Source organism: Pseudopodoces humilis, chromosome 24 (assembly GCF_049639895.1).
Source record: "Pseudopodoces humilis isolate 2021_Gansu_Grassland_sample_001 chromosome 24, ASM4963989v1, whole genome shotgun sequence".
In the NCBI taxonomy this organism is placed as follows: Eukaryota; Metazoa; Chordata; class Aves; order Passeriformes; family Paridae; genus Pseudopodoces; species Pseudopodoces humilis.
Window position 1 is genome coordinate 6,063,735 of NC_142223.1, and position 12,353 is coordinate 6,076,087.

Here is a 12,353-nt window from a genome sequence, read left to right on the forward strand (position 1 = left end):
GATTGGCATTAGATGCTATTTAAGGTCCCTTCCAACCCAAACCGTTCCACGATCCAATAAAACCAGCACGCACACGCAGCCGGGAAGCAGGAGGAGCTATACCCGACACAACGATGCGAACGCCAGGAAAACGCCCCTTTGCCTCCTCCCTGCCGAATGCTGCCCTCACTCAAGATGGCGGCTGCCCTCAGCTAAGATGACCGTCGCGCCTTCCCGTCGCGCGGGCAGTGACCGAACTTCCGCCTCCTCCCCGCTTCCCTCCGCCCGGCCAGCGCCGTGAGGGGCCGTGAGGGGCAGGCGGGCCCGGGCTGAGCTTCCCCGCGGCCGGCGCGGCGCTGGGGCAGCTCCGCTCCCTCCCGAGCGGCTCTCGGTGAGTGCGGTGGTTCCTCCCGCAGCCCCGCGGGGATCCCGAGGGGCTCTGAGGGGTTCCTGCGCGCGCTGTCTGTTGGATTTGGGATTTTCTCCCTGGAATTGTCGGGATGATCCCTGTGGGTCACTTCCAGGGCCGGATACTCTGATTTTACGGCTCCCTGACGGGTCCGCCCCGCCGCTGCTTCCTGGGTGTTTCCAGCTCCGCTTTCTCTTGGGTCTGACCGTGTTTCCCTCGATCAGCCTTCTCCAAAAAGCCTTCATTTTTTTCCAAAGAGCATTTTTGCTGGTATCTCTGGGATACTCCTGGGGCTTTTCCTGCATTTTCAAGGATGTTCCTTTCCCAAGTCCTCTGCAGACTGAAAGCTAATGCATTAATTCCATATATATTTTTTGTTTAACAGGCTTTTTTAATGTCTGGCATCAAAAACTCTTATATTTTTGTGTAGGTTCCTCTGACTTTATTCTTGTGTGTAGTTTTTTTTTACTCATAAGTATATATATGCAAATATATATATACTTATATATAAGTAAATTATTAATATTGTGCATAGGTTATTTTTAATTTTAGACGTTCATTAATGACCTCTTGCGTCAGAGTTTAATTTTGTTTTTCTCCTTTTTTCTTTTAGATCATTTAACCTGCAGTGACATTCTGCTTCAGAGTTTAATTTCTTTTTTTTTCTCCTTTTTTTCCTTTTAGATCATTTAACCCACAGCGATTTCAGCAGTGGAGAAATAATAATAAAAGAGGAAAAATAACTTAAAAAAGAAAAAAAAAAGATGTCGAGGCAAGCTTTCCTGTGCAGTTTGGGATCTCTTTATTTCTCTCTGCTCTTCATCTTCCTCTCGATGGATGTTTATGCCAGGCCTGCAAATAATTCCGTGCTGAAGGAAAAAGCGGCTGAGGGCAAAGAGGAGAACGAGATCCTGCCCCCGGATCACCTGAACGGCGTCAAGATGGAGATGGACGGACACCTGAACAAGGAATTCCATCAGGAGGTTTTCCTGGGAAAAGACATGGAGGAATTCGAGGAGGATTCAGAGCCCAGGAGGAACAGGAAGAAGCTGATGGTGATTTTTTCCAAGTGAGTCGCTGGCAGTGCGGAGGGAAATGGGACCAAAAAACCCCTAAAACTGGGAATTTTAAAGATTTTAAAATATTAAAAAGTATTAAATTTATTGAAATTATAAAATTTATTAAAATTATTTAATTAAGTATCATATTGTGTTATGTTATATTATATTATATTTTCATTTATTAAAATTACCAAATAATTAATTAGAATTATTAAATCATTAAAAGTTTAAATCACTATTAATGTTTTTAAAATGTGGGGATTTTAATTAGGATTTAACAATTGGGAAATTGAATGAGTATTTTCAAAATTGAGGATTATAATTAATGCTTTTTAAATGTGTGGGGATTTTAATTAGGTTTTCAAAATTGTGACTTTTAAGGTTTCACAATTGGGAATTTTAAGATTTCCAAATGGGAAGCTTTAATTAATATGTTCAAAATTAGGGATTTTAATTAGGATTTAATAATTGTGAATTTTAAGATTTCAAAATGGGAAGTTTTAATGAATATTTTCAAAATTGAGGATTTTAAATGAATATTTTCAAAGTTTGGGGATTTTAATTAGTATTTCATAATTGGACATTTTAATTAATATTTTCAAAATTGGGAATTATTATTAATCTTTCCAAATTTGAAAGGGAAAGGCCTCACCCTGGAAATACTGTGTTTGTGTTTGGTGCCAAAATATTCCGTTTCTATGTTGGAAAAACAACTTTAAAAGTGTGAAAATTCCTATTTCTTTCTCCTGGTTAATCAAGAATTCATCCCCCTTGGATTGTACATCCAGGAACTGGGGAGGAAGGATTTCCTTAGGCTCCAGTTTTGTGCTAAGTTTGGTTTCAAACTTCAAAATTTGGCAATTTTAATTCTTTATTTAAAATCTTTGGCCTTTTTTTTTCACCTGGACCTTGGGTCTTTTCCTGTTGGGACTTGTACAAATAAAAGGAAAACGCTGGGAAGACAATCCACGGAAAAGGGTCAGGGAAAATTACGGGAAATGAAAAAAAATTGGGATTTGTGCTCACAAAACTTCTAGTGGATGCTTCAGTGGCTAAAACTGCAGTGTTTTAAATGAATAATAAATAAAAAATAATAAATCAATTTAAAAAATAAAAAACTGAGGATAGTTGTACATTCCAGGAAAGAACAGAACAATTCCTCAGAATTTAGAACAAGAAAAGAAAATAAAACATGAAAATAGAAAGAGAAAATTTCCCTTTTATGGCTTTTTAAAAAACTTAAAATTTTAAATTAATTCCTTTACTTGGTGTAAAAATCTGAAGTTGTATTTGAAGCCATTCAAACTTTTTCCTTTAATAAAAATCCCTTTTTTTGGCTCTGTTTCAGCACTTTCAGACACCAGGGGGCAGAGTTTGCTTTATTTGCATTTTTAAAATTAAAACAGCTCCAGTTAATACCACAAGGGGGATGTAATTACTAAATTAATAACAAATGAATAACAAAATAATAAAGTGATTTGATTTAAAACATCCATAATAACGTTGGAAATTCAGGGGTTTTGAAATTCCCCTCAGGAAAGGAATTCCAGCCAAACCAGGATTTTTTTAAAAATAAAATTTAAAGGAAATTATTTAATTTTTTTTTGTTATTCAAGCCCCTTACTTCACTGTTAAAATATTAAATAATTAAGATTTCTTTATTCCTGGATGTTAATTGGGAACATCCAAGTCCTGGTTAGGAAATTCCTATTCCCAAATTTGGATTTTTTTTCCTTGTTTATTATAAAAGGAAACTTCAATTAATTGGATTGGGGATCAATTCCATTCCGAGATTTATTTCAAATTCCCTCAGAGGATCAGATTAAAAATGTAGGGAAGGGTTTTGGGGGATTTGATGGATTTCTAGAGAGAAATCCCAGGAAAACCCAGTAAATCCCAGACTTCCAGATGCTCTGTAATTATTTTCTTGCAAGACAAACACAGAATGTGTTTTTAATCAATGAAAAAGTTCCATAAAAATCACAAATAAATTCAAAACATGAATTATTATTTAAGAGAATTCCTGAAAATACAGTTGGAAAAACTTCCCCAAGCTGTGATTTTCACAGAAAAACTGGGATTGAAATAATTCCTCTTTTGCTGAAATCTTGATTTGTATGAAACAAAATCCAGCCCTGAAATGATTCACATCAAAACTTGGAATTTTTGGGGGTGGCAACGTTGGGATTTAAGAACCCTGTGTTCATTGAAAAGGGGAAGGAAGCCCCAAAAATCGGATTTTGTTGTGGTTTTAGTAGAGAAACTGGGCTAAAATTGGTTTATTATCCATCAGAAGAATTCCGTTTTCCATCAGAAAAATTCTGTTTTCCTACAAAATTCATGCTTTTCCTGATTCCACGCTCCCACTTTGTGCTTCAATGCTTTAAATCAGCAATAAATTGGATTTTCTTCCTTTTTTTCCCCTAATTATGCTGTAATTTAGCTGGAAAAGGATTGGAAGAAGGAATTTTCACAGCTGTGATTTGAGGAAAAACCCCAAATTGGAAATATTGAGGGGGAAAATGCTTTTTTAAATCTGATTTTTATCCCAAACTTGGTCCCCCCCAACCCCTGAGCATCTCCCTGGTGTAAATTGTGATATTTCAACTCCCTAAATCTGCATTTTTTGGGGTTGTTTGTCGCTTTTTTCACATTTAGTTGACATTTCAAGGCAAATCACATCTTGAATAATTGGAGTTTCAATAATAACAACTCTGTGATTCCAAGAGATAACAAAGGCCAGACTCAACCGGGGGTTTTTTAATTCTGTTTTTTCTTTGAGTTTTGGTTTTTTAATTGAACAAAGTGTGGGTTGGAGATGCTTTAAATAGAATTTGAAATGGTAACAAGATAAAATCTGATTTTTTAGTGGTATTTTGAATTACAGAGAGTGGGTTTGAGAGGTTTTAAAGAGCGTTTGAAATGATAACATCACGAAATCTGATTTTTTTAGTGATATTTTTGAATATTTATTTAATGTTCTGCTCAAAAAAAACCCTCAAAGTGGCAGAAAATTTGATTTATTTTTGGTTTTGAATCGTAATTTTCTAATTCAGTTCTTCATGAAATAACGATTGATGGAATGGCAAGAGAGAGGATTGGTCAGATTGGATTTTCCTGGTAATTTTAGTCAGGAAAAATTGAATTCTGCAGCTCTGAATCCAAGAAATTCCTTGGGAAAGCAAAAGCCAGGCAGCTTTGAGAAAACTCATGGAGAACAAATGGATGTGCAAGTTTTAAATGAGTTAAAAATTAAAAATTCAATTAAATTAAAAAAAAAAAGGGCTTGGAAAGAGAAATTAAGTGGGAATTCAAGGTCTGGAAGAAATTTTTGTAAGCAGTGACAATCCTGAATTTGGAGTGAGCCAAAATTCCATCAGGGATGATTTGTGGGAAAAATTTTCTCAGAAATATGATTTAATTCCAGAAAAAAAAAAAAGTTTTTCACTGAGGAATAACCTAAATATTGCTAAATTTAATGAAATTAATTATTTACATTTAATTCTGAAATAAAAGCTGAGCTGCCACTTGTTTTCTCGCAGAGAGCCAAAAATTAATTAAAAAAATTAAATTATTATTTAATTAATTGATTTTTCTGTTAGTTTTTACTGAATAAAACAATTTATAAACGAAAACAAAACCAGATTTTTCCCTCCTAAGCTCTAAATTTCAATCCTGTTTGTTTTTCCTCCCTAGGGTGGATATAAATAATGATAAAAAAATCAGTGCCAAGGAAATGCAACGTTGGATCATGGAAAAAACAGATGAGCATTTCCAGGAGGCCGTAGAGGAGAACAAAATGCATTTCCGAGCTGTGGACCCTGATGGGGATGGTAAAATTCACATTTTTTTTTCCTTTAAAATATCACTTTTTAAGTCAATTCTGGGATCCAGAACTTATTTCAGGGATCAAATTTAGTTTGGGAATGGCAAATTTGGATTTTTGTGGGAATCCATGCACTGCAGGCAGGTCTTTGTTTCATAAAGAAACGTGAAAAAAATTAAATAAATTGGATTTTTCACAAAACCTTTGTGGCTTAAAGATCCTCAAAAATGAATCAGGTCACAGCTTTTATGTTGTCATTCCTAAAATTCCATGTGGGGTTGGGATGTTTGACTAAAAAACGTTAAAAATTTGCTTATTTTGAGATAATGAAATCAAAAATTCATAGTTTCAATCTGAAATTTTCTCAATGACAGGTCACGTGTCCTGGGATGAATATAAAATTAAATTCTTGGCAAGTAAAGGCTTCAATGAAAAGGAAATTGCAGAGAAAATCAAAAACAACGAGGAATTGAAAATAGATGAAGAAAGTAAGTGCAGAATGGGGTTTGTGTTCCTGAAAGCTGGGTGGGAAAAACAAAAAGGGAGGGAAATGTTTGGTTGTTATGCTCAGGGAGGATTTCAATAAGAAAAGAAAAAGTTTTCATTTTTCTCCAGCTAAAATTTGGTGCAAAAATGAGAATTTTTGTAAGAAAACAAAAATTTTGCATTTTTTCCATCTAAAATTTGGTGTGAAGATGAGGATTTTTAAGAGGAATCTTCCTGTTTTCCTCCTTAAATAAATTTAAATTTACTGTTAAATCAAATAAAAATGGGAGGGAAATGTTTGGGTTGTTCTGCTTGAGGAGGATTTAAATAATAAAAGAAAAATTCTGTTTTTTTCCATCTGTGAAAATGAGAATTTTTAAGAGAAATCTCTCTGTAACCTCAAGAAAAATTTCAGTTTACTGTTAAAGCAAACATTTGGGTCAGAAAAAAGAAATTCTGCTTTTTTTCTATCTAAAATGTGTTGTGAAAATGTCATTTTTTTAAAAGGAATCTTCCTGGTTTTCCATTAAATAAGTATTTAAATTTATTCTAAAATGAGCCCTAAAACTGAAGTCAGACGACACAGATCCTCCATTCATCCTGACCCAAATCTGCTGTGAAAATTGCAATTTTTAAGGGGACTCTCCTTCAAGAAATATTTAAAGATTAATATAATACTTGTTATTTAATTGATTTAATCTATTTCTTTAGTGTATTTAATTCAAGTAATATTTATTATTTAATTAATTTAATTAACTTAATATTTAATTAATGATATTATTTAGTTTAATCAATATATAAATAATAAGATTGAAGTCTAAAGGCAGAAATCCTCCATTCATCCTAACACAAATCTGCTGTGAAAATTGCCATTTTTAAGGGGAATCTCCTTCAAGAAATATTTAAATATTAATACAATAGTTATTATTTAATTTACTTAATATATTTCTTTAATGTATTTAACTTAAGTAATATTATTTGATTAATATATATTTAACTTATCATATGTTTTATTTAATTTCATTAATATATAAATAATAAGATTGAAGTCAGAAGGCAGAAGCCCTAACCAGAATCTGCCATGAAAATTGCAATTTTTAAGAGGAATTTTCCTGTTTTGCCCCTTTAAAAAAACCATTTAAATTTCCCGTAAATCCCCCCTGAGCCTTTCCCTTTCCCTGCAGGAATGAGTCATTTCAGAATCCATTGGGTGACATTTTCCAGTGATTAAAAAACTGAAATGCAAAAAAAAAGGAGCTGAGAAGGTGCAGGGAAATCACCTGGGAGTGACTTCAGAAAGCTCTGAGTGCCGAGTCAGGGCCTCCATTCCGCACCTGGCCACCAAAAGCTTCTCTGGGAAAATCAAATTATTCATCTTCCACTTCCTCAGGGGTTTTTCCTCCTCCTCCAAACACCATAAAATTGATTTTTGGGTTTTTTTGTTTAAATAAAAAGCACCTGGGGGTGTGTAGTTTAAGGCATTTTCTGCAGAAATTTGGATTCCAGAAATTATTTTAAATACTATGATGATGATGATGATGATTATTATTATTATTATTATTATTATTATTATTATTATTGCTATTGTTATCATTAATAATAATAATAAAAATAAAAATAATGAATAATATAATCAAAATATGTAAATATAATAGTTAAATATAGTAACTAAATAGAAAAAATATAATATAACATAACATAAGATAACGCTTATTTTAATTAATTGATGGATATTGGCAGATAATTGGATTGTGGGATGACATGAAAGAATTCCATGGGATTTTGGTGCTGGTTTTTCTGTTCATGCACCCCCAGTTTAACTTTCCTTGCAGGAAAATATATTGAATATTATGATAAATAAATACCTGCAAGGTTTAAGCTTAAAAAACATCAGAGAGCTTGAAATAAATGGGTTGTGACCAATTAAATCCTAAAAATGGATCGGGACAACCTAAAGAGTGATTGGGATAAATTTTAAACATTGGTTGGGACAACTGAAATATTAAAAATTGGATAGGGACAATTTAAATCCAAAAAATGGATTGTGATAATTGGAGTTTTAAAAGTGGTTTGGGACAAATCTTAAAAATGGGTTGGGAAAATTTAAATTCTAAAAATGGATTGGGACAATGGAAATCCTAAAGAGTGATTGGGATAAATCTTAAAAATGGATTGGGACAACTGAAATCCTAAAAAATTGATTGGGACTAATCTTAAAAATTGTTTGGGACAACCAAAATCCTAAAGAGTGATTGGGACAAATCTTAAAAATTGATTGGGACAATGTAAATCCTTTAAAAATGGATTGGGAGAACTGAAATCCTTTAAAAATGGATTAGGACAACTGAAATCCTTTAAAAATTGATTGAGAAAACTGAAATATTAAAAATTGGATTGGGACAATTTAAATCCTAAAAATGGATTGGGTCAACTGAAATCCTAAAGAGGGATTGGGACAATTGAAATCCTAAAGAGGGACTTGGGACAATTTAAATCCTAAAAATGGATTGGGAAAATGGAAATCCTAGAGTGATTGGGATAAATTTGAAAAGTGGATTGGGACAATTTAAATCCTAAAAATGGATTGGGGAAAACTGAAATACTAAAGAGTGATTGGGGCAACTGAAACGCTTTAAAAATAGATTGGGACAACTGAAATCCTAAAGAGTGATTGGGACAAATCTTAAGAATTTATTGGGACAATTTAAATCCTAAAAATGGATTGGGAAAATGGAAATCCTAAATGGGTTGGGAAAATGGAAATCCTAAATGGGTTGGGCCAGGGGAAAGGAATCCCAGCAGGTGTTTGTGCCCCGTGGTGCGGTGGACACGGGCGGTCCCGCGGTGGGGCCGGAGCGCGATCCCAAGGTTCCGTGGCCGTTGCAGCGCAGGAGGTGCTGGACAACCTGAAGGATCGCTGGTACCAGGCAGACAATCCCCCTCCGGACCTGCTGCTGAGCGAGCAGGAGTTCCTGTCCTTCCTGCACCCTGAGCACAGCCGCGGAATGCTGCACTTCATGGTGCAGGAGATCATCCGCGACCTGGGTAAGCCGGGATTCCTAGGAATTCTGTCCCTGTGTTCCCGCTTTTATGTGGCTGCTGCACTTCATGGTGCAGGAGATCATCCGCGACCTGGGTAAGCCGGGATTCCTAGGAATTCTGTCCCTGTGTTCCTGGTTTTATGGGGATTTTGGGAGGCTTTTTGTGAAATAATCTGATTTTATGAGTGAAAACCGCAAGTTTTTGGCATTTTTGTGGCATTTTTTCCAAAATTTTTGGAATTTTGTGGGCTTTTTTTATGCATTGTGGAATTCTTTTTCTGGGTTTTAAATTGGGAGTTATTTCCATGAATTCCCGTTTTTATGGGGATTTCGGGAGGGGGTTTTGTGAAACAATCTGATTTTACGAGTGAAGGTTTTGACATAAATTTTGGAATTTCGTGGGGTTTTTATGCATCGCAGAATTCCAGTTCTGGGTTCTAAATGGAATTTCTGGGTTTTAATTTGGGAATTGTATCCATGCATTTCGGGTTTTATGTGGATAAAAAAACATCTTTTTTTTTATCCACAATTCATGGTGCAGGAGATATCCAGGATTTAGGTAATCTAGGATCTCCTGGGAATTATATCCATGGATTCCCCTTTTTATGTGGCTATTGGGAAGGTTTTGCTTTTTTCCCAGATCAGGAGGAAATTACCATTTTTGGGGGAATGGAAGCATTATAATTTAATTTTTTGTGGGAATTACGCAAATCTATTTGAATTTTTTGTGCTTTTTTTGTGGGAATTATGCAAATCTATTTGAATTTTTTATGGGAATTACGCAAATCTATTTGAATTTTTTGTGCTTTTTTGTGGGAATTGTGCATATTTATTTGAATTTTTTCTGCTTTTTCATGGTGCAGATCTGGAGGAAGTTCCAGTTTTTACTAGAATTAAATAAATTTTAATTTTTTCTCCTTTTTTTCATGGGGAACAAAACAATTCTATTTCGATGTTTGTGGTGCCAATTCCCATTTGCAGGGGGATTGAAGGGATCTCTTTGCGTTTGGGGGGCTTTCTCCCAGATCAGGACGGGGATAAGAAGCTGACGCTGTCGGAGTTCATCTCCTTGCCCGTGGGCACTGTGGAGAACCAGCAGGCACAGGACATCGATGATGACTGGGTGAGGGACAGGAGGAAGGAATTCCAGGAGGTCATCGACGCCAACCACGACGGGATCGTCACCATGGAGGAGCTGGAGGTGAATTCCTCATCCTTGGAAATCCCGTTCCTTCCAAATCCAGCTTTAAAAGCCCCAAAACTTGAGTTACAGCTTATTCTTTTAATAGGCGTTTCATTAAAAAATTGAGTATTTCGATTTCATTTTAGTTCTATTTTAATTTCGCTTTCATTTCACTTTCATTTCATTTTAATTTCATTTTAATTTTGCTTTCATTTCATTTTAATTTCATTTTAATTTAAATAAAAGATTTGAATTACAGCTCAATTTTTTAACAAAAAAACGAAAAATAGTTTTTATTTTATAAAAGAGAAAATATTAAAAATATTTTTAAATATTTAATATTTCAATTTAATTTAAACTTCAATAAAAAATAATTAAGTAGAATTTATTAATTAAGTAATTAAAATTGGATTTAATTTTAATTTAATGGTAATTTCATGATCTTTTAATTTTAAATTAATTATATTAAAACCCCAAAATAGTTGAATTACAGCTCAATTTTTTAACAAAAAATTGAAAAATAGTTTTCATTTTATAAAAAGAAAAATATTTTAAAAAAAAAATTAAAAATATTTAATATTTCAATTTAATTTAAACTTCAATAAAAATAATTAAATATAATTTATTAATTCAATAATTAAAATTAAATTTAATTTCATGGTAATTTCATGATATTTTCATTTTAAATCAAATATATTAAAACCCCAGAATAGTTGAATTACAATTCAGTTTTTTATAAATATTTCATTGAAAAATTGAGTATTTTGATTTCATGTTAATTTAATTTTAATTTCGTATTAATTTAATTTTAAAATGTTTTGTGGGAACAGCTGATAAAGCAGGAAAAACAATGTTATTTAGGTGCTGAAAATTGATAATTTTTCATTTTTAAGCTCCTGAGCTTAATTTGTGGCTCAAATTCCACAAATGTTCCTTGGAATGAGCTGAGAAAAATTGGGATTTCTGTCACAACAATCACTGGAAAACTGGAAAAAAAGAGAATTTAGGCTCTGCAAATGATAATTGCTCATTTTTAACTGGAATTCACAGCCAAAAGTCCAGAAATATTCCTTGGAATGAGCCGAAAAAATCCCAGATTTCCGTGGGAACAGCGGGGAAACGGCTGTTAAAACACTTCCTCAAGCTCTTTCTCCCCGCTTAGGGATCCGAGGAGGGGATTTCTGGCAAACATCAGGGCCCGGGCTGAGGCCGTTTTTCCATGTTTTTTTCAGGAGTACATGGATCCCATGAACGAGCACAACGCGTTGAATGAGGCGCGGCAGATGATCGCCGTGGCCGACGAGAACCAGAACCACCACCTGGAGCTGGAGGAGATCCTCAAGTACAGTGAATATTTCACTGGCAGCAAACTCATGGATTACGCCCGTAATGTCCACGAGGAATTCTGAGCTTCCTCTCCCCTTTTCCGGAACTTTCCGTTTCCTAAAAAAACGACAAAAAAAATCCCGGGGAAAAAGGACTCAGCTGAGCCACAAGAATTCTTCACCGCTGTTGCTGCTCCTTGCTCAGAGTTTTCTCAAATTCCCGGTTTTCCGTCCATCCCTGGGATCTGCAGCTCCTTGCTGGGAGAAATCGTGGAAATTCCTGGATTCTGGCAGTTTTCCTCCCTGGTTTGTGGGGTTGGATCCAGCTGGAATTCTGGCTGGTCTGGTTGGGGAGAATCCTGAAATATTCCCTTGTTGCCTTCAGCTGCTGATCCACGGAATCCCAAATAAAGGTTGGATTTTGGGAAGGGAACGGCGATTCCAAGGAATGTTTGTCCTCCTCACCCAGTTCCATTTGGGAGGCTCCTTAAATTTCTTCCCTCACAGCAGCTGATCCAGGGAATCCCAGATAAAACTTGGATTTTTGGAAGGGAACTGTGATTCCAAGGAACGTTTGACCTCCTGGGAATTGCCCTCACAGCTGCTGATCCAGGGAATCCCAGATAAAATTTGGATTTTGGGAAGGGAACGGTGATTCCAAGGAATGTTTGTCCTCCACACCCAATTCCATTTGGGAGGCTCCTTGAACACTCCCTTGTTTGCTTTTTCCAGCTGCTGATCCAGGGAATCCCATATCAAAGTTGGATTTTGGGAATTTTGGTAGTTCCAAGGAATGTTTGACCTCCTGGGAATATCCACACTCAATTCAAGGTGTTTTTCTCACCTTCCTGAAGAGTTACTGGGAATTTAATGGAATTTTTCACCTCTTTTCAGGGGGCTGTGGGGAAGAATTTATTTAAAATGTTAAAGAAAAACCCTTTGGAATTAAATGAATTGAAATTAAATGAAAATAAATTAAAATAACATTAATTAAAATTAAATTAATATAAAATCCCATTTTTTTGTTGACATCTGCATTGGGA

The 12,353-nt window shown here is 35.0% G+C and overlaps 1 protein-coding gene across 2 annotated transcripts; it reads left to right on the forward strand.

The window, feature by feature from the left end:
- The first annotated feature begins 213 nt into the window (after positions 1–213).
- On the forward strand, positions 214–12,322 carry SDF4 (stromal cell derived factor 4). Of its 2 annotated transcripts, none has more exons than XM_088066666.1 (7): positions 214–370; positions 1,073–1,457; positions 5,146–5,282; positions 5,650–5,763; positions 8,648–8,806; positions 9,828–10,003; positions 11,218–12,322. In XM_088066666.1, the coding sequence occupies exons 2-7, from the start codon at positions 1,153–1,155 to the stop codon at positions 11,392–11,394; spliced, it is 1,068 nt and encodes a 355-aa protein (XP_087922792.1). In that variant the 5' UTR covers positions 214–370; positions 1,073–1,152; the 3' UTR covers positions 11,395–12,322. The 2 variants fall into 2 exon arrangements, with proteins under 2 accessions (XP_087922792.1, XP_087922793.1); XM_088066667.1 differs by lacking the exon at positions 214–370 and adding an exon at positions 797–814.
- The last annotated feature ends 31 nt before the right edge of the window (positions 12,323–12,353 follow it).